Source organism: Schistocerca serialis, chromosome 3 (genome assembly GCF_023864345.2).
Source record: "Schistocerca serialis cubense isolate TAMUIC-IGC-003099 chromosome 3, iqSchSeri2.2, whole genome shotgun sequence".
NCBI classification, from domain to species: Eukaryota; Metazoa; Arthropoda; class Insecta; order Orthoptera; family Acrididae; genus Schistocerca; species Schistocerca serialis.
The window spans coordinates 718129265-718152816 of record NC_064640.1 but is presented as its reverse complement, the minus strand read 5'-3'; the positions used below and the strand labels follow the sequence as shown (position 1 = coordinate 718152816).

The 23552-nt window shown below is 37.3% G+C and overlaps 1 protein-coding gene across 1 annotated transcript in view; it reads left to right on the top strand.

Moving 5' to 3' along the window:
- The window catches only part of LOC126471124 (CLIP-associating protein 2-like), a 156001-nt gene extending 134602 nt beyond the window's left edge, over positions 1 to 21399 (top strand). Inside the window, exons 27-30 of the mRNA XM_050099205.1 lie at positions 3727 to 3892; positions 7021 to 7198; positions 14341 to 14547; positions 21084 to 21399. Coding sequence (XP_049955162.1) covers positions 3727 to 3892; positions 7021 to 7198; positions 14341 to 14547; positions 21084 to 21287 — 755 coding nt within the window. The 3' untranslated portion in view covers positions 21288 to 21399. The remainder of the gene's footprint in view (positions 1 to 3726; positions 3893 to 7020; positions 7199 to 14340; positions 14548 to 21083) is intronic.
- Positions 21400 to 23552: the final 2153 nt, after the last annotated feature.

Here is a 23552-nt window from a genome sequence, read left to right as displayed (position 1 = left end):
CTGAAACCACAAGTGAACACACGATATCGCATGGAAACACTGAACGTTCAGCCGGTGCTCACCTAAGGAATTTTTAAGATATTACATGTGGCAACAAAGCTATCAGGTGAGCGAATTGCAACGCTATGTGCCAGCAGACTTCAGGGAGCAGGTGTGTCCTTGAGGTGCCTAGTTTCATGGTGGCTGCTCTAGGTCTTTATTATACACAATTTGTTTAGGAATTAATGACCTGAATATACTGTGTCTTTTGGCCTCAAACAATTTGCATTGGAAAATTGAATGTGGTGCAGTTTTATTGCCCTCCATATCCTTTCTGTGCAAGTGTTGATTGAAGTTCCCATGGCCATTTATTGTTCCTAAAATGAGTTTCATCTATCATTCAAATTATAGGACGTATGTTAAATAATGGGTTTGGCATCATTAGCTTGCAATTTTTTGTTTTTGGATCTTAGTCCAATATTCTGCATGCTGCTTACTAATGCAGCTATGTGGTTTTTCCATCACCTCGGTGATGATTATGACAGTTTTCAGCCCAATAAATAGAGTAGTCACTCCTGTCATTGCCAGTTCAGCGTTGTTCATTGCTGTTAATTCCTGGGTGAACAGGGACCACAGCAGGTTCACCCTGTGACAATCCCTGAGCCTCAGAAGGTCTTTATGGCATTCTGTGATGATCTTTGATCTCGTTTCTGGGGCTGGTAGAGATTTCAGAGCTGCTCGGTTGTCTGAGTGAATGCAACTGCCACAATCCTTGTAGCACCTAGGCAGATTCTCTTCCACACACACTCTCTAATAGCAAAGACTTCCTTCAGTAATATTGTTGCCAGCTTCCCTACTGAGATTGCTTTCTCATGTCTAGGCTGTAACCTGTCCCCAGCACTTTTGTCTGTTTTCAATCCACCAGTAAGCCAGACTGTCTCTCATGAATGGTATTGTGGTTCATTCTTCCACTGCCCCTGACTGCCATTTGTTGTCTTGAAATGTTTATTGAAGCAGCTGGAAGCTATTGTCTAGTTAGCTGGCATTTCCCTGACCATTCCTATACTTAACTACATTTACTAAATTGGTGTGGGATTCTGGATATCCTATAGGTTTCCAGGTTTTAACCTGTATGCCCTTCTGCTGCCTGCGTTGTAACCCAGGGATGTAATGGAGGATTGTCCAGTATACTCTCCATCCCAGCAGTTGGTGTGCTGCTAATTCCGCCTGTTATAGCTAAGGAGACCAGTCTCTGTAGTATGTCAAGCACCTTCTGTTCTACTTTATTCTACTGTACAGTAGCCCCATAGATTATCATAGGTTTTATTACAGAAGTGTATATCCAGTACGTGCTCCTGGGACTTACACACCAGTTTTTACCACAGGCCCTTTTAGTACACATAATAGCACCTTTTCTTTTGGGACAAATATTCTTAATGTGAGAGGTCAAAGATAGTTTTCCATCAAGGGTTATGTATAGATACTTCATTATCAACTCTGATGGTAGAACTTCCTTGAAGAGCATATGATTTCGGTACGTGTGCTGTATATGCTTCCTCATGAACGTTAAAAGTACAGTTTTCACTGTGTTTAGGACACTGGGTTCGCATTCGGGATGACAGCAGTTCAAACCCACATCTGGCCATCCACTTTTAAGTTTTCCATGATTTCCCTAAATCAGTCCAAGCAAATGTCAGCGTGCTTCCTTTGAAACGGTGTGGCCCATTTCCTTCCCCATCCATCCCTTGTTCAAGCTTGTGCTCTGTCTCTAATAACCTTGATGTTGACAGGACATTAAACATTAATCTGTTCCTCGTCATCCTCCTCCTACAATGTTTTCCTGGGACAGAACCTTAGATTCTATTTCCTGCTGCATTGTTGCACAATGTTCAGAGTGAATTGTGCCATTGTTGTGACATGATTAATTCATCTGTGTATTCTTGGCAAAGTATCCTCCAGTATTTAACTCTTTGACAAGTTCATTCACATCTAGGTTCCACAACTGTGGGGACAAAAGGATCAACATTTTCTCATTCCTCATGGTTCTTCTACCTATCGTCAACTCAGCATGGTCTTCAATCCACCTGGCATATCGTAATCTTAATGCTATGGTCTTCTTGAAACTCTATAATCATAAATTGTATTGCTAAAAGCTCCCTCAATATCTAGGAAGATGCAGGGAGCTGTTTTCTGAACGTATAAAGAATTTTTCCACCTTTCCAACAAGTGCATGATGTGCTGTTTTGCATGATTTGCCAAGTTAATATGCACGTTTGTTTTCACGTAGAGGAACCTAAGTTAACTTCCTTTCCCCAACATTCACATTAACCATATTTTATAATATCATTAGGAGAAAGGAGGATAGACTGATTGGTCTCAATTCCTCAGCCTTGGAACGTTCAGTGTTCCCTGGTTTGGAATGAAAACAATCTTTACTGTCCTCCAAGCATTAGGCTCCTGCTACCAGGCTGACTCTTAGTAGTCAGCACACGTGTCTGGTAAGCCCTCTCTTGTTTGTTGCAATAGAGCCAGAAAGATTCTGTCTCAGCTTGGTGACTTGAATGGTTGAAACATTCGGACCACCCATGTGATGTTTTTGAAATCAACACATTGTCTGACAGATTCTCAGTTCTCCTTTTGGTTACTTGTAAATCATTACCTTCCAGGAACTGAAACCTGGTCTGTGTTACCAGCTAGAGTGCATTGAGGGAAATGAGTTTTGGGAGCAAATCCAGGATCTTTTGTGCTATCCTTGTATACCCGCCATCCTCCTTCCTTAGAGTGTCTCCCGGGTTGGTTGGTATTCTTGTGGGGATTTTATGAAGTCTGGCTCTAGTAGCTGTACCTTTCACCTCACAGAATATCTCCGAGGGTGATAGTTCCCCTTGCTTAATGGCAGGATTGTATTTGGCAAGGGCATCCCAATATTTTGCCCATTGTATTTTCCTTCTCGCAAAGTTGAACGTTCTTCTTACCTGCTTCCATTGCAGTTCCAAATGATCATTCCATCCAGGTACGCTCCTGTTTGTGCACGTCTTGGTGACTGGACAATTTTCTAAGTATGAGGTCATAATACCAGACATCACTTCATCTGCCATTTCCTCAAGATCTACCGGATTTCTTATCGAAGTTTTGACTTCAGATAAGTTTTAGTTTAAGTCTCTCCTATGTCTGTTTTCCTATGATTCCTATAGGCCATAGTGTGTTTAACACCCATTTGAACCCCAAACTTATTATACATGTGATCAGATAAGGATGGTGCCCACATGGCGTCTGTCTTTAGACAGACCCAAAAGTATGTCAGTTACTTTTTCCCTTTTTCTACTCCTGAGACTAGATTCCTTATCCCTATTCAAGATCTCTGAATTGCTGTGCAGTAGGTGTTCACATATCTACTCGCCACACTAGGTTGTGAACATTGGCATCATAAACAGCCAACAGTTTATCATTCAGCTGCGAGCAGCTGCCTACCAGTCTCTTCACTTCCTGGGAAGGTTGGTGGTACCTATAGTCAGAAGGTCTGTTTGTTCCCAATTGTAGTTTACAGTCACAAATATTTCTCTTTGATTGCATCTAAAGCTAACAACCTGTTTACCCCACCATAGCACCTGGCCACTCATAAATGAATATATGTAAATAACATACTGAAATCTGTAACTTGCAAATTCAGTGTACAATCTTTCTACAGATAGTGTGTATTTATAAAATGCATTAATTATTTTATTTGTTTGTTTATTTTAATTGCAGCTCTAGTAGAAGAAAACTGTCAAATTGTGCAGAATGTTATTGACACTTTAAAAGTTGATGATGAAGGAAATGCAAAAGTATCTGAGCAAGACAGTAAGAAAGCACTTTCTCAGTTAAAACACCTAATAAAATCTGGAGCTGTTGGTATCATAGTCTATAATTTCAAGTAAGTTTCAGAAAATTTGTTCTGCAATTTCTGTTACATAGTTTCAGAATATATTACAGTACCATCATTTTTTGTGTTGTCCAAATATAATTTTGTTATTTCTACATCATTCATGTGTAACTGAGTAGCTTGATTTTCTTTTAATTTATTTAACTGACCAGTATTGTATGTAATACAGGTAGTGGTTCCACATTTCCTGTTTAACTAAAACTGTCGTAGGTGTTCAGATGATTACCGTGGCACACTACGCCCAGATTGCATTATTCTGTATTATTTGTTGACTTGCCTTTATATTGTAAGGCACAGGTCTATAACCATAGAAAGTGATGTGTTGTAAAGCAGCTTGTGATACAGTCATGAAAAAGCCAAAGTAAAAATGAGCCTGGTCTCAAGACATTCAAATTTGTCTGTCTGTAACATAAAGTGGGAAAACTGGAATGAGAGAATGTGGTAAATGCTACAGAAGAAATACACACTTTTTAGAAACCAAATGATAAAATGAGACTAAACAGTTAAAAAAAATCACTTAGCATCATAAGATAGTCAGCAAGAGAAAGTAGTGTAACTGAAAATGATATGAACAAACACAGAAAAGGGTGAGAGTATTTTAATAAGTGAATAAGATGACTTTTAGTGTGTTTGGTGCTCTTTAGTAAACTTGTGTGGAAGGCTGCTACAGGACTGCAGGATTTTATTTAAATGGCCCTAGCACAGAAATTGTTTGTTGAAAATTAATGAAAGATCTGGAAATTTTTAATAATACACCTTTATTACTTTGAAACATATATGATCACTTAAATAACCTGACATTTATGTCTCTGGCTTCTTTTATCTTTTCAGTAGCTTGATAAACAACAAATGTGTTATCTGCTGAAATATTAGCAACCTTTTAAATATATTAATATATGGGTACCATTTTACACTTTTTTTTCTTTCAGTGAGGATAGTTTTTAGTTCCTCATTTCTTTCAACTTGCTCACTTCCCAAAAAAGATCATAAAGGTGTGTCAACACTAAAATCTGTGTGCATAGCTGATGAAGTAGTGTTGCCTATTGTCAACGAGATAGCAGCTGGCGAATACATTATTGGATCACCAACAGTGTGGAGGCTCAAGTGCTATGAGTATGTGCTAATAGTTCCTTGCTTTTGGGGTTAATCTGTTACCATTCATTCTGTGCAGTTGTCAGGAACAGCAACTTCCATCTCCTCACAGCCTCTGAAATTCTCTCTGTATTTAATGTTTTTTAATATTCTATTATCCAAAACCTCTAGCTCCTCATATAAAGTCATTCAGATGGCAAAAAGACATTATGTGTTGACCATGATTATATAGTGCTTTATTTTGGTGTTTTAAGAGATGGACTTGTTATTGTAGTATTGTCTCCCCCCTCCCCTCCGCCCGAACCCATACACACTGTCAGTTTTCAAGATGCAATATTCAAATGTTGCTTTCTCTAACCCGTTCCCCTGCATAGTCCACCAGTGTACAACTTCTTGACTCTTTTGCATCATCCTGTTTGTGTTGTGAGGAGTTTTGGTCCATATCTGTCACCTTTTCTTCTGTTGGTCATGTCTGAATTCTGTAAATTATTAATTACATATAAAACAATCTGCAACAATTTGGGCAGTGATTTTAAATTTCCACCACTATACTATGGACACTAAGCAGCTGTCTTTCCAACATTACCTGCAGCTGTTGAGATAATGTTAGTGTTCTTTCATGGAGATAGTGAGCTTCATAATGGAAGTATTCATGTTGCCTCTTACATTTATTATTTAGATTTTGTTTTTCATCCAACTGCACACACAAAATTCTAATGAAAGCTATCAGTAGATTATGATGACAGTTGAAATCATTTAAAAATGTTGCATTTAGAAGAGGGGTTACTTCGGGGCTAGCTGAGTAGGTAGAGCGTGCAAGTTAGTACAATAGATACAGCACTGGGCTTGAATTCAGTAGGATTGGGGCTCAAATCCCTACCCAGCCTCTATGTTTTCCATGGTTTATGTAAATCACTTACGGCCACTGGTGGGATGCTTCCTTGGAAATGGACATGGGCCATTTCCTTTGTTATCCTTGTCTGATTCGAGTTTTGGCTCATTTCTAATTACCTTCTGATTGATGGGGTGTTCAACTCCAGTTGTCCTTCCTTCGATCCTTCCTGTATGATCAAGGTCACCATAATGCCAAAAGAGCAGATCAGCTTCTTCTGTTAAAAATGACTTCCTGCAATGCTAGAGAAAGCTCACATCCCCGAATGGTTACAGACGTGACCCCCTGTAAGATGGTTTATTAATCCAGGAAATGAAATTGGCTGACTGATGGCCATGTGGAACATATATAATCAGAGAGTTGATGTTGAAAGTGACTCAAAAATTTTGTGTGTATTTTCTACTGATTGCCCATGTGAGTTGCAAATTTTATTGTTGGCATAGTGACTGAAAGTAACCCTTAAGTGATCAGAGTTAATTGAATTATTTGACAAAAACCTTTAGTCATTCACAATATCAGAGTAACATAACATCTCTTAATTAAACATGTTTTGATGATTATCATGTTGTGTGTGTGTGTGTGTGTGTGTGTGTGTGTGTGTGTGTGTGTGTGTGTGTGTGTGTGTGTGATAGATAGATAGGTAGATAGATAGAAGAGAGGAGGGGGAGGGAGTGGGAAGATATCAACATGAACAGATAGTTTTCGTGTGCTCATCGTATGTATTGGCCATATTCGTGGCATGAATATTTCACAGTTTTAATTGCTTGGAAAATATCAGATAGAAGTTCATTTTTCCCTTTATCACATGCTCATAGAGTGATTGCCATGTCAGTGCACATATCATGATAGACTATAGCCATCACCTTTCTAATTCCATACTTGTTGCTAATAAATTGTAATTAACATCTTAAGCAGTGGCATTGTTGTTATCATCATAATTATTTTTGTTATTAATAATATTCCATGCATTTAATTCAGATGCACATAATGTAAAAACATGCTTTGACTGTGGGTGGCATTTTAAATACTGACAATGAACATTGTACTCATCTAGGGCAAAAGCTAAATTCCTAATATTACTGATACAGTGCACGTATGATTTTGACTTACGTATGCCATTACTTTATTTTTATAGGGTTCTATTAAGGGTTCTGGTATCACAGTTGGCACTACCTCACTCTCCAGTGAAGACGTACATTTTAAATGTGCTACACGATATCATCAAAGACCCAACTGTGAGACATTGTTTTAATATGTACGTAGAGTTAATCGTGCTGCGAACGCTAACAGCTTACAGTGACCCGTGTAAAGAGGTTTGTGTAATATTTATTTACTGGCATTTAAAATATGCGCATTCTTTTGTACATGATTTATATTGTAGCTACTGTCTCTGTGGCATGCAATAAAATACTATACTTCAAGTATAAAATAAGGTAGTGATAAACAGGATTTCTTACAAACCAATTTTTGCTTTCATTGTTCTCTGATGTTTCATAATGAGATTAAGTATATTGTTCCTCTTTTAAAGAATATGAGAATCTCTGCAAAAAGTCTCTAGTTGAAATGGTTGTTTCCCATAATACAGTCACTTAAATGGTGGCTAATTCTTTCTTTATTAGATAATTCATAATAATGGAAACATTAAAACATGCTTTTTTAAATACCATTGAAGCTTCACAATTGCACTTGACACACATTTGTTTTCATTTTAAATAGTGTATATTTTTACACAGAGTTATACGCATAACACACTTTCTCAGGTATTTGTAAATTAACAAATTTGATGTGCATATCACTTTAAATTCCCATATCGCATGTGGTGTCTTCACGTGACAGCACAGGATGCACAAGTATTCCATTACAGCAGAACACGGCATGCAGTGTGACTGGTGGTAACATCTCTCATTACTGGACAGGTGCCTTACACAAGTCAACAGTGGCCTATAGCATACCACACCGTGTGTATACAACCATATTTAATTTCTTGGACAAAGTGGCCACACTAAAAGAATGATGTTCACCTGGTGATGGCATATGACCACCAGGCCAGTCCAGTGTAATGGGGCATACTCATTCATCAGATGGATCCCAGCTTTGTAAACTTGATTAAAAATGCGTGCATAATTTTGCACATTGTTGTTTGTGTAGACAGCAGGTATCACAATATCCCTAGAAACTCGTTGTGGTGGTGTACATGCTCTTAACGTGATATTGACCCAATTGACAAAGCTGGCAGTGTATTAATTATTTTCCTAAATACTGGCAATATTGTAACATTTCAGAGGGACTTACTAGATGAACAAATGGTGAGAATCCTTCTCTAGACTAAACTTCAACTCGTCTGTGAACAGCACCCATGTTTTTATGAGACTAATTCCTCTGATGAGCTGTAAAGCATAGATTGCAGCCTCTATAAACCAACAATACTCAGTCTGATGGGAAATGTGTGCTGTAGAGGCTACCATGTGGTTGCAATACTTTGCCATAAAATTGTTTGCCCTGCCATCTAATACTCATGGGGGACTGGAATGCAGTTATAAGGGAAGGAGTAGAAGAAAAGGTTACTGGAGAATATGGGCTTTGGACAAGGAACGAGAGAGGAGAAAGACTAATTGAGTTCTGTAACAAGTTTCAGCTAGTAATAGCGAATACCTTGTTCAAGAATCAAAATAGGGGGTGGTTTTGGTATGAAAGCTTTCATGACCGGATGACATATCTTCTGGTAAACCTTCCGGGATGTAAGGTCGTGGTCCATGAAACTCTTCAGCTCCTAACGTTTCGTCCAGAGCTGCGCTGGACATCTTCAGTGAGTCTTGCCGACTGACGGGTCGGACGTCTGAGAGCGACTTATGTATCGTAGAAAGTGGGCGTGACCAGAGTTACACGAGATATGCAGAGATAACCTTTGTCAGAGATAAAACTTAACTATCGATCGTAATCTCGTCACGGATAAAACTGTCTAGCAATTCTGTAGTACTACTGTCCAAATATCACTAAGTTTCATGGTCTCTTCTTTCCTATTAAAATTATCCCTATGTTTATATATTTCAATTGCTTCTCTACAAAGCCGTGGGTAATAGTTGGTCGCCGTAGATAAAATTTTTGTTTCAGAAAACTTCACTTGATGATTTCCTGGCTGAAAAGCGTGTTCTGCTGCAGCCGATTTATCTGTTTTTCCTAATCGGCAAAGACTTCTGTGTTCTTTTAGCCGTGTATTTACGCTTCTTTTTGTTGTTCCAACATAAACTTTACCACATGAACACGGAATTTTATATACACCACTGGCTGATAGAGGAGCGCGTTTATCTTTTACAGACCGAAGAACATGACAAATTTTCTTCGTTGGTCTAAAAACAGGTCTAATATCATGTTTACTTAAAATCTTTCCAATCTGATCTGTTACTTTCTTTATAAAAGGGAGAGAGACTGTATTCTTCCATCGTTTTTCGGACTTGTCCTTAAGCTTATTGTTGTTTGGGTGCAGAATTCTGCTTACTTCTTTCTTTGAGTAGCCATTTTTCTCAAAAGCGTGCTTCAGATGTTTTAATTCGTCGTCTAGATACTCCGGCGTGCAAATCCGTCTGGCTCTGTCAACGAGACTTGTAATCACACCTCATTTTTGTTTTGTATGGTGGTTAGAGTTTTTATGCAAGTATCTGTCTGTGTGCGTTATTTTTCTAGAAATCTGTTGTTTCAATCTTCCATCCGTCTGTCTCATAACTAAAACATCCAAAAACGGTATTTTGTTATCATTTTCTCTCTCCATGGTAAACTGGATTCTTGGATTTATATTATTAAGATAATCAAAAAATTCGCCTAAGGCTTCTCTACCATGTGGCCAGACCACAAATGTATCGTCTACATACCGATACCAGCGAGATGGTTTCTTATCTGCTTTTTCCAAGGCTGACTGTTCGAATTTCTCCATGTAGAAATTAGCTACTGCAGGAAAATACAAAAAACTTAAGAAAGATCCTACAGCCAGCGTACTACGGAAAACAAATAATTTGATAAAATCGGCCACTTCTATTCAAAAAGAAGAAAAAAGAGCTTTATTGAAGACTGAAGCTGTGTGTCCTGGACTCTATGGCCTACCCAAGGTACATAAGAAGGACCTACCTCTGAGACCGATTGTTAGTACTATCAATTCTCCTACGTACGAAATAGCAAGATATCTAACAACTCGTTTACAACCATATTTTGGAAAAACGGACTCATATATAAAGGACTCACGTCATTTTATTGAGCAAATTGAAGGTTTAATTCTGACTCCTGAAGATATTTTAGTAAGTTTCGATGTAGTATCTTTATTTACTATGATTCCAGTTAATGAAGTTATGGATTTTATAACGGATATTTTTCCAGAAGATCTGACTGCTCTTTTCAGACACTGTCTTACTTCCAGTCATTTCCAATGGAATAATGAGTTTTATGAACAACTTAATGGCGTAGCAATGGGTAACCCATTGGGTCCTGCAGTAGCTAATTTCTACATGGAGAAATTCGAACAGTCAGCCTTGGAAAAAGCAGATAAGAAACCATCTCGCTGGTATCGGTATGTAGACGATACATTTGTGGTCTGGCCACATGGTAGAGAAGCCTTAGGCGAATCTTTTGATTACCTTAATAATATAAATCCAAGAATCCAGTTTACCATGGAGAGAGAAAATGATAACAAAATACCGTTTTTGGATGTTTTAGTTATGAGACAGACGGATGGAAGATTGAAACAACAGATTTTTAGAAAAATAACGCACACAGACAGATACTTGCATAAAAACTCTAACCACCATCCAAAACAAAAAAGAGGTGTGATTACAAGTCTCGTTGACAGAGCCAGACGGATTTGCACGCCGGAGTATCTAGACGACGAATTAAAACATCTGAAGCACGCTTTTGAGAAAAATGGCTACTCAAAGAAAGAAGTAAGCAGAATTCTGCACCCAAACAACAAAAAGCTTAAGGACAAGTCCGAAAAACGATGGAAGAATACAGTCTCTCTCCCTTTTATAAAGAAAGTAACGGATCAGATGGAAAGATTTTAAGTAAACATGATATTAGACCTGTTTTTAGACCAACGAAGAAAATTTGTCATGTTCTTCGGTCTGTAAAAGATAAACGCGCTCCTCTATCAGCCAGTGGCGTATATAAAATTCCGTGTACATGTGGTAAAGTTTATGTTGGAACAACAAAAAGAAGCGTAAATACACGGTTAAAAGAACACAGAAGTCTTTGCCGATTAGGAAAAACAGATAAATCGGCTGTAGCAGAACACGCTTTTCAGCCAGGAAATCATCAAGTGAAGTTTTCCGAAACAAAAATTTTATCTACGACAACGAACTATTACCCACGGCTTTGTAGAGAAGCAATTGAAATATATAAACATAGGGATAATTTTAATCGGAAAGAAGAGACCATGAAACTTAGTGATATTTGGACAGTAGCACTACAGAATTGCTAGACAGTTTTATCCGTGACGAGATTACGATCTATAGTTAAGTTTTATCTCTGACAAAGGTTATCTCTGCATATCACGTGTAACTCTGGTCACGCCCACTTTCTACGATACATAAGTCGCTCTCAGACGTCCGACCCGTCAGTCGGCAAGACTCACCGGAGGAGAAACACCCCTCTGAAGATGTCCAGCGCAGTTCTGGACGAAACGTTAGGAGCTGAAGAGTTTCATGGACCACGACCTTACATCCCAGAAGGTTTACCAGAAGATAGGAGGAGGTTTACTTGGAAAAGGCCAGGTGATACGGGAAGATTTCAGTTAGATTACATTGTGGTCAGACAGAGATTCCGAAACCAGATATTGGATTGTAAGGTGTACCCAGGAGCAGATATAGACTCAGATCACAATATAGTAGTGATGAAGAGTAGGCTGAAGTTTAAGACATTAGTCAGGAAGAATCAATACACAAAGAAGTGGGACACGGAAGTGTTAAGGAATGATGAGATACGTTTCGAAGTTCTCTAAGGCTATAGATACAGCAGTAAGGAATAGCTCAGTAGCAGTGCAGTTGAAGAGGAATGGACATCTCTAAAAAGGGCCATCACAGAAGTTGGGGAGGAAAACATAGGTACAAAGAAGGTAACTGTGAAGAAACCATGGGTAACAGAAGAAATACTTCAGTTGGTTGAGGAAAGGAGGAAGTACAAAAATGTTCTGGAAAACTCAGGAATACAGAAATAGGAAGTGCAGGGAAGCTGAGACGAAATGGCTGCTGGAAAAATGTGAAGACATCGAAAAAGGCACGATTGTCGGAAGGACAGACCCAGCATGCAGGAAAGTCAAAACAGCCTTCGGTGACATTAAAAGCAAGGGTGGTAACATTAAGAGTGCAACAGGACTTCCACTATTAAATACAGAGGAGAGAGTGGATAGGTGGAAAGAATACATTTGAAAACCTCTACGAGGGGGAAGATTTGTCTGATGTGATGGAAGAAGAAACAGGAGTCAATTTAGAAGAGAGAGGGGATCCAGTATTAGAATCAGAATTTAAAAGAGCTTCCAAGGATTTGAGGTCAAATAAGGCAGAAGGGATAGATAACATTCCGTCAGAATTTCTAAAATCATTGGAGGAAGTGGCAATAAAACAACTGCTCACGTTGGTGTGTAGAATGTATGAGTTGGGCGACATACGATCTGACTTTTGGAAAAGCGTCATCCACACATTTCCGAAGTCAGCAAGAGCTGACAAGTGCGAGAATTATCGCACAATTGGCTTAACAGCTCATGCATCCAGGTTGCTTACAAGAATAATATACATAAGAATTGGGAAGAAAATTGAGGATATGCTAGATAACGATCAGTTTGGCTTTAGGAAAAGTAAAGGCACAAGAGAGGCAATTCTGACTTGGCGGTTAATAACGGAAGCAAGATTAAAGAAAAATCAAGACACATTCATAGGATTTGTTGACCTGGAAAAAGCGTTCAACGATGTATAATGGTGCAAGATGTTCGAAATTCTGAAAACGTTGGGGTAAGCTATAGGGAGAGACGAGTCATATACAATATGTACAACAGCCAAGAGGGAATAATAAGAGTTTATGACCAAGAACAGAGTGCTCGTATTAAAAAGGGTGTAAGAGAAGGATTAGATTTTCACCCCTACTGTTCAATCTGTACATCGAGAAAGCAATGATGGAAATAAAAGAAAGGTCCAGGAGTGGAATTAAAATCCAATGTGAAAGGATATCAGTGATGCAGTTCACTGACGACATTGCTATCCTGAGTGAAAGTGAAGAAGAATTACATGATCTGCTGAATGGAATGAACAGTCTAATGAGTACGTAGTATGGATTGAGAGTAAATTGAAGAAAGGCGAAGGTAATGAGAAGTAGCAGAAATGAGAACAGTGAGAAACTTAACATCGGGATTAATGGTCATGAAGTAGATGAAGTTAAGGAATTCTACTACCTAGGCAGTAAAATAACCAATGACAGATGGAGCAAGGAGGACATCAAAAACATATTAGCTATGGCAGAAAAGGCATTCTTGGCCAAGAGAAGTCTACTAATATCAAATATCAGCCTTAATTTGAGGAGGAAATTTCTAAGACTGTACGTCTGGAGTACAGCATTGTATGGTAGTGAAACATGGACTGTGGGGAAAAACGGGAACAGAAGAGAATCAAAGCATTTGAGATGTGGTGCTATAGACAAATGTTGAAAATTAGATGGACTGATAAGTTAAGGAATGAGGAGGTTTTGCGCAGAATTGGAGAGGAAAGCAATATGTGGAAAACACTTATAAAGAGAAGGGACACGATGATAGGACATCTGTTAAGACATGAGGGAATGACTTCCATGGTACTAAGGGAGCTGTAGAGGGCAAAAACTGCAGAGGAAGACAGAGATTGGAATACATCCAGCAGATAATTGAGGAAGAAGGTTGCAAGTGCGACTCGGAGATGAAGAGGTTAGTTCAGGAGAGGAATTTATGCTGGGCTGCATCAAACCAGTCAGAAGACTGATAAAAATGCCATCCTGCTACCTTAGACCTCGAGTACTGTGTGGCAGGTCCACTATACCCAAGATCTGCATGCAAGGCCCGTTGTAGGACCAAAACGTCTTACACTGGCATTCCATGTAGGTCTGGCCTTTCTATATTGTTCCACCACATTTTATCCTGTGCAATTTCACCATGAAACATTAGTTTTCACAGTTCTAATTGATTACTAAAAGTATAGGCATGAGAGTGTGCTAGAGCAAAAATGTGTAACTAATTTTGATAAAATCAACGTAATGCATCAATGTTTTTCTTTGGAATTAGCAGTATATTGCGGAGCTATAAATTTCAGCTTAGACTGGAAATACAGGGTGTGTCGTCTTTTTTATTATAAAACTATTTATTCTGCACATTGCATACCATGCTCGGCAACTTCAGCTTATTTTATTTAGTAAATGTTCTCTTTAACAAGGAAAGGCATTTATGTGGAATATTTTTCAGGTGTCGAAAGCAGCTGAGCACTGCATTTCAGCTATTGGAAAATCACTGCCTCCTGAACAACTCATTAATGTAGTTTGTCCATTGATAAAAACAGGAGATCTTCCAATGAATTTGGGAGCTATAAAAATATTAACTCGGGTCATTGAACACACTACGCAAGATATTTTAGAACCACATCTGAAAGAAATAATGGAAAGTCTCGTCAAAGTGAGTGAATTATTTCAGTAATTAAGAACAAACTTAAACTATAATTACTATTTAACTTTTGTCATCTCTAACAGGTTTCATTGTCAGATAATAGTCTTTCGATATTTGGCTGTATGAGGTCTTTTCATGTGAGTTCAACAAAAGGGGGAAAAATAAATAAAGAAAAAAATACCCATCCAGCTCCGGTGCTCATGTGTCGCATGCCTAGCCCATGCAGCTGCCAATCATCCCCTCTGTATTCATATCCAGCACATCTACTGCCTTCCTCCAAGCAGCTCTATACACATGCCCAACCCCACCCACTTTCCACCTGTTTCTCCCGCTCTTTCATTTTATTTGAAATTTATTACATTTTTAATACCACGATAGTGCAGAATGATACTTCATAATATTTTGAAAATAAATTTAAGTTTTCTTTTTTCATTTACCATCCAGTTTATGGGAAATTTGCTGATTAAGTACTCTGAAGAACACATTGTATAACACACAAAGGTAATGGAAGGCTACCCAAAATAATCCTGAAAGCATTAGCATCTCAATTTAAAGTCATTTCACAGACATTTAGCGGCAAAGTAAAAAATTGAAGAAGAAAATCACTAGGGTGTTTCGTCTTGTGTGCTATGTTAAAAATTTTAGGTCAATTTTTATGAGTTTGTCTTACAGTAACTGTTGTTTCAAACGTATGTACAAATAATTATTAAGAAATATATGTGTTCAGTGTTACTGTTCTTAATAGTGAATAATATTTTGTTTAAAAACAAAGGGAGGAGTGGTAACTTAAGTCATATAGTGGTAGGGTTCTATCTTTTGTTATTATGTCACTTAATGAAGGCAGTAAAAAGGGATATACAGAAGTTAAAACTTTGAAAATTATGGGAAAATGTAAGAAAGAAAATAAGAATTGCATTAGATGCTGAAGTGCCAGAAAATTCTTTTCATATGGACTTGCTGCTTGATATGCAGGAACAGTTTTCACCAAGTTAAAAACTGCAATAACTGGCTGCATCAGCATCTACCTTGGTAAAACATTTGAAATACTCTTGCAGCTCCCGACTATTAGCTGTACCAAAAACTGAATATTTTAAAGAATAAGGTTTCTGAACAGAAACTAGCCTGAAAAGAGATGTGAAGCTTAAACCTTAGATAATTGATTTAGTAAATAGATTTTATGAACAGGGAAACCGCTGGTTTTTGTAAAAGTTGTGTGAAATGCATTCCAATTTTAAAAGTGAATATCCTGGAGGGGGGGGGGGGGGGGGGCAGTTTATTTTATTCTGGTCAATCTGCCCCAAAGCTTGTATTTCAGCCAGTGCTAAAGGTACCACCACTCAGTATGTTTCTGCACCATTCATTAGAACATGCATTGAATTTAATCAGTGGGTTTCAACATAAACAAGACAGATGATGACACATTCTGCAGACATAACAGATTTTATAATGAACCTTTCATGTAAATTGGAAAAACTTGTTCCACGCTCTTATTTTGCAAAGTTTCAGTCAAAATATAACAACGTGCTTAGGGTCAATTGCATAAAGCAGTCCGTCTTAGATTAGCACAAAAAATGAACTCAGATCAAGCTGGAGTAAGAAATCAGCATTTTTATAAACGTTCATCTCAAATTATATCACCCTGAACTGATATCATCCATGATTAACACACTTTTGTGTATCAAATCAATTTCAACTACAGCTGTAAGTTTCCCTTGTGACGGTACACACAACAACAGGTTCTGTTGTGCTAATACAAGTTGAAAAAATAATAAAGAAATTGTTGTTAACACAAGATGTGTCAAGTAAATATGTGAATATGACTCCCTCACTGCTGAAGTTCAAATAATATTTTCAATCTGTGAGGCTGTGTTAAGTAAGTTACCTATGATTTATGTAATGGATGCAGATAATAAGTGATCTCATAATAACTCTTGGAGATAACTCATAATTAATGTGTTAATTTAAAGGCATTTCATAGACACTTAAGTGGCGGAGTAAAAAATGGAATTTAGAACTATTTGCAGACACCAGACAGTAATGACTGAACATTTACTACAAAAATGCTGTCTAGACATGAATAGCAGTAACTAAACAAGTGAAATTAAATTTTAACTGCTGAACAGATGCTTAAACTGCTGGCAACTGCACGTACATTGATGAACAGAAAAAGTAAACATATGTAAGTCAATTCATATCGATAACAGCTCTACTTAAACAGACAGTGCAAGTGTACAGTTCTGCCACTGTCTGCACGAATAGTTTCTTCAGTATTGAATAAAAATAACTTTAAAGCTTGTGAACTATTGGAGCTTTCATTCACACAGAAAAGCATCTAAATCCATTGCCAACAGTCTGCATTATGTATGTTTTTATCATGTTTAGCAAACTCCTGAAAACCTAATGCAAAGCAACAGTTGTTTACAGTTTGTCTCTGCAGTCAAATCAGCTGTGCCCTCTAACAGCCAAACCTGAGTGGCTTTAAATTATCAGCTGTCGAGTAGTGTATTATGTGCAATAATGGTTAAAAAATAATTATGACAGCTCTGTGTTTTGAAGCCACACCACCTAGCATTCTAGGCAGATGTGGTGGACAATGTTCTATGTAGAAGAACATTAGGCACTGAGAATTATGTTGTTTCTTTTCTTTTACTTGGGGGATGTCTTGACTATTTTAATCTTTTCGTGCTATGGGGAAGTTTGTTATGCTTATTTTCCACTGTCTTTACAACACAAACCTTTCAACAATAAATACTTTGTGTATGTGATGTACAATTTATTCCTGCAGTCAAAGCACGATAATCATGATAATAGATGATTTAGCAGTGTTGCCAAGCATGTCTCAGGGTAATTCAGATCAACACAGAACCTCATTAAGTTGATACAAGTTCAGTGTAATAAGGCACAGCGAAATTGTGAAATGGGTTCATTTTCTGAATTATGATCAAAATTGACCTCCAATCAATGATTTTTATACAGTCAACCCTTAAATGGTCATCTGATGTACACGTTGCCACAGTATCAGTGGACTTTCGTGAAAATTACTGCTTTACTACCCAGGAAGAAACCAAAGGTTACAGTTGGACATTTGACTCTTGCACTATACACCTATTGCAGTTAACCTCAGAAATACTGACGATGAAAGATCATTTAAATGTCAGACCAGATGACACGCAACATGATACTTGTATGTTCTACAGAATTCAAAAACTATGCCAGATTTTATCAAAGAAATGTATTCATAAGCACAAGCTGTCATTATTTTAGTGATAATGTGCAAGCCAATACAAAAATGAATATAATTTGATCAACCTATCTCTCCCATCAAAATAGTTTTGAGATCAGTAATGGCTGAACAGTTATTCTTTGCAACACATGAAAAAAGTGGTTGTTAGGGTGTAGAGAGGACAATTAAAATGTTATCTCAAAAGGAATGTATACAAAGACCTATGTGAATCAGGCCAGTTTCAGTTTTGTAATATTACAATCACCAAAGCTATTGTACCATGGAATAGTCTGTATATCAGTCACCTTCAGAAGTTAAAATACTTTCAGGAACCAGAAGTATCCATAACTTTAAGCCACTGGATTTATTAGGAAAATTGGAAGCAAGTAGGATCTGTAATGATGTGAAACCCCTCTGGAAATATAATTTAAAGAATTAATTGAAATCCCTTTTGTGAGAAGAAAATTTGATCCTATCTTGTAATGTAGCTTGCAAATATTACAATTTGTGGTGTGTGGGATTATCACTGAAATAAATAAAATAGAAAATATGTTACTGTTCAATTCACGAACCCTTCAGAATCATCACTAACATTCCATTGGCTCAGAGTCCATCCTCTATTCAAATAAAAATGTTGCTGTTTTAAATTGTATTATTTTTACACAGTGTGGTTAAAAACTGAATAAATCACGAAGTTTTTTTATTTTTTATTTTCAACTTAATTTTTTAAAACTGCTCTTGGTTGAGCCAGTTTGTTTTATAGCTTTGATTAATTAAGATTTCTCACTTGCACAGTTATGGACTACACTTGTTGCCATTGTTTCCTTGGTGTTGAAATATTATTTATTAAAAAACATAACTCTGAAAAGATTTTTAAAAAATACAAATGTTTGCGCAGAAACAAATTTATTTTATTTATTTCTTTTATGTAATATAATGCTGAAAACCAAAATGTAAATGTAGATGTTATGCTGCCTTGGTGAATTTGCTAAAAGGTATTACGTAACTACCACTACGTTACATACAAATACAATGTTAAATGAAAAATATAATTTAGATTCATAATTTTAGCAAGCATCATTTTGCACCATTGTGGTGTTAAAATAGTAAAAACTGGCAAACTTTGAAATGCTACAGTATGAAAACAGAAACAGATTTGGTGCATCCCCCCCCCTCTCTTTTTCCTTCGTTGTGTACATGGTGAGTCAGGAGGAAAGGTATACACATTGAGGAGTGATTGTATTAGTGGTTGTGAACAACAACAAAAAAAAACTTCATATAGACACATTCCCTATATTTAACACTACTGTTGTCTATTTCTCTTGAATAACTCGAAACCTGCTCCTTCCCATGTAAACATTTTTCAGTGCAAAATTAAACTATATTAAATTTCCTTCAAAAAAGGTACTATTTATTTTCTCTCTAGGGCTAATAGTCTGTGCTCGCGAAGAGAACATGAGAATATTGAAAATCTCATGCAATGTGTACGCATCATAGCTTAGGTAGCTTTTGTATGACAATTTGAGGTAGTTTCCTGCCTTAATAGACCACAAGTGCCCCTGTCAAGTTGCTCGTCACAACTTCCTGTACACTGCTGTGTTATGTTGTCAGCAATGACAATGTTTGAATAATACGAAAAAACAAATAACAGTGTATATTGAATGTGATCTATGTCGGAAACCATTCAGAATATGGCGTATGTCCATATTAAGTTTCTTGTTCAGAATCACCTATTATCACCCCTAAAAGTATGTACCCTCTCTCCTGACTCACCCTATATACAGAAACACAAATGGCCGAATGCTGTTTATCTCAAGCACTTAATCCGTTGGGGTGATAGATGGCACCTTTGTTGTTGTGATATTGTAATTCCATATTACAACAATAAGAAGCATGATTGTGTGGACAGTTGTTGAATATCATTGGCAGTAACATGGTGGTGGAAAGTCTTGAAACTTAGTTTGTTAAGATTTTGCTAATGACATGTATTGCATTATGGGGCCCCCTTGATGCACTCTTGTATCTTCTACTTGTCTCTGCTGAAATTGTGTGTTCTTCAAAGTGTAAAGCCTTACAAGACATTTGAACTGATGTTCTGCACTACTGTCCAAACCTATCGCCTTTGCATGGTTTTTGACATTATGTTGTATGAAAGACAGAATTTTCTGGTTTCCATATTATTTCAAACCTGGCATTTCTTTGTTCTATTTGTAAAACTTTTCCAATGTTATTCTGAAGTTACAATAAACTTCTAGTAGAAGAACTGATTATTTTTTAACTCTGTGTTGTCCAATACAGAATTAAACAAAGTTTGTGTGATGTCTGTATGTAATAATTGTGGTATCACTTTTGAACATCTGCAATCCTTGTTGTTGCTGCCATGAATATGATATATAATATATTTTGAATGTAAGTAGTGAATTATATATAAAAAAACAAAGATTAGGTGACTTACCGAACAAAAGCGCTGGCAGGTCGATAGACACACAAACAAACACAAACACACACACAAAATTCAAGCTTTCGCAACAAACTGTTGCCTCATCTGGAAAGAGGGAAGGAGAGGGGAAGACGAAAGGAAGTGGGTTTTAAGGGAGAGGGTAAGGAGTCATTCCAATCCCGGGAGCGGAAAGACTTACCTTAGGGGGAAAAAAGGACAGGTATACACTCGCACACACGCACATATCCATCCACACATACAGACACAAGCAGACATATTTTAGGTGACATGGTATTAGAAGGTAGTGAATTAGAAATATTGTGATACATTGTGTACATTTTTGTTATATGATGTGAACTGCTATGTGATAGATGTCAGTTGTAACACAAACATTCAACTATTAGGAAAATCATTAATGAGAAATTGGTATTTATAAATAACTCTGCATCACAGGGACATAATCTTTTTTGCATTCATAAGTAAATGTCATATAATCGATCAACAGACCAGCAGGAATACAGGAAATGGGGGTTTGAAAAGTATCATTTACAACAGAGTGTATTCAGAGTTATGTTAAAAATGAAAATGAAATTAAAGACTTGCCTAGTTAACATCACCCAACTTAAATATTATTCAGTTATATCATTAATTTGGGAGACTCACACATGTAACAAGCAAAAAAGTGCTATGGTGTGAAAGAAAGAGTACAGCCTGAAATAAAAACAAAATATCACCCCATACCATAAAAACAAAACATATAATATTTTGATCATTTCCAGATATTTACATTATTTTAGATAAATTTTAAGTGTTAACATTTCTAGGACTAATTAGCTACTTTATCTCATTTTTATTTCAATAAATAATTTGTTTTGTTTACAGGCATATGATAACGAAGAAAGTTCTGTGAGGAAATCTGCTGTATTTTGTATGGTTGAATTACACGGTATTGTTGGAGAGGCAGTTTTGCAACCGCATTTAGCTAGCTTAAACAATAGTAAGCTGAAACTTCTTCACCTGTATATCAAACGATCGCACCATGGTGGTTCGAGTGGCATCACTTCACCAAAAACCACAACGTCGTGAAACTTTTAATACTCGTTAATTTTGGCTTTAATGTATTCTATCATTCCAGTGCTTGTCAATTTTTTTAACGAAACAGAGTTTTCCAGTTATTAAAGCCCAAAAATAAACAGTATATTGCATGTATTTATTTTTCACCCATTAATTCCCATATATATTTCATTGCGTTGTTTTATAGCTACAGAAATTATTGTAGCACATATTTAGTTCAGTGTAATACATGTGTGTGAATGAACAGTGAACAGGAAGTAAGTAACATTTTCTGCCAACTGCCAATACTGGTAACAGGTGCAGATACCAGCAGTTAAATGTTTTATGTTAGTGGCTTTTCAACTAATTTGACAACCGGTGACAATATGAAACACAGTCAGTGAAATGACACACAATAATTGGAACCAATTCTGTTACATTCTGTATTGCTACGAAATATACAGGGTAATTATAATTAAAGTTAAACTTTCAAACCACTGTAGAAATAATACCACTGGTCGTAATGACGTCAAATTGCAACGGAATATTATCGGAGAAGGGGGAAAACGTATGGCAGAAGAAAAATAAATACTTACAAAATGTCACAATAGATGGCGCTGTAAGCATTATAATTTAATAGTGGTCAATTACAAATGACAAATGAATCTCACAACCATTCCTAAGGTGTAAATTTGATGTTAAACAAACTGTACTACTCAGTGTGCATGGATGTATATATGTGATACTGTTAATTATGTAAGCTCATCCACCACGGCAAGGTCATATCACATCAGATGGGAAAAATCGGTTTTTAATTGTGCTGAGCCCAAAAACCGCATAAAAAGCATCACTCACATCAGTTTTTAATTGTCCTGAGGCCAAAGACCACATAGAAAGCATCAATCACATCAGTTTTTAATTGTCCTGAGGCTAAAATCCGCATGAAAAATCATCAATCAAAATCAAATCGGATTATTAATTTCCATTTGACTGGTGCAAAACATGTTCTATGCTGTCCACCGTTTTCTGCAACAAGTTGAAATTGAGAAACAGCATGTTCCACAACTGATCAAAATGTTTCTGGGGTCATATTCAGAATGTGTTGTGCCTTTAATGCAGCTATATTTGCAATCAGCACACTGAATGTAACATCTTTCATAGCCCCACAGCCAAAAGTCACTTGGATTAAGATCAGGTGATCGGGACAGCCAGGCTGTAGGGAAATGGTGGCTGATAAATCTAGCATTTCCAAAATGGTGCTTCAGCAGCTGATTAACTGGATTTTCAATGTGTTTAGATGTGCCATCTTGCATAAAAATGGTCCCATCCAAGTTGTTGCCGAGCTGGAATGACGTATTTGCGCAAAAGACACTCATAGTGCTTACCAGTGACGGTACAGGTGTACAAGTAACAGGACCGGAAGCACCTGTCTCTTCGAAAAAATATGGCCCTATGATAAATGATGCCGTAAACCTGCACCACACAGTGACCTTTTCAGGATGAAGTGGTACTGATTGATTTGCGTGTGGATTTTCCATTGCTCATATTCGATAATTCTGTGTACTGACATATCCTGTCAGATGGAAGTGGGCTTCGTCTGTCTACAAAATCTTCCATGGCCAATCATTGTCCTCTTCAGTGCGAGCAAGAAATTTTAAAGCAAAGGTCTCTCTTGATGGCAGGTCAACAGGAAGCAACTCGTGCACATGGGTAATTTTGAATGGATAGCAAAGAGGGATGTTTCGTAGGATTTTACACACCGTGCTCACAGGTGTGTCCAATGTTCGAGCAATTCTCCGTGCACTACACATTTGCACACCACCACCTGTCTCCTCCTGCATTGCTGTGGCCACTGCTTCCACGGACGTTGAGTCAATTCTTTTCCTCCCTTTACCACGTTGCACACCAAAAGAACCCATCTTTTCAAATTTCTGAAACATTTTCTCCAGACCCACAGCAGTCATTTGACCAATGCCTTTTTTCAAACCCTTCAGTGTCTGGAACTTCTGCAAATAGTGATGTGTACACAGTCATCATTCTTGTAATACAGGTTTACAAGAAGAGCACGATCCTGCATTGAGATAGTCATTGCGTACGTCGCAGACGCAAAAGGAAGAAAAGCCGTGTACCCAGCATGTGTATACCAACATCTATGGGTTGTGTGCATGCCAGTTGTTTTCATTTACGTATCCTGACACATACAGTCCCATCTATTGATAAATTTTCACACTATTTTTCCTCCATACGTTTTCCCCCTTTTCTCATAACATTCCATTGCAGTTTGATGTATGTATTGAG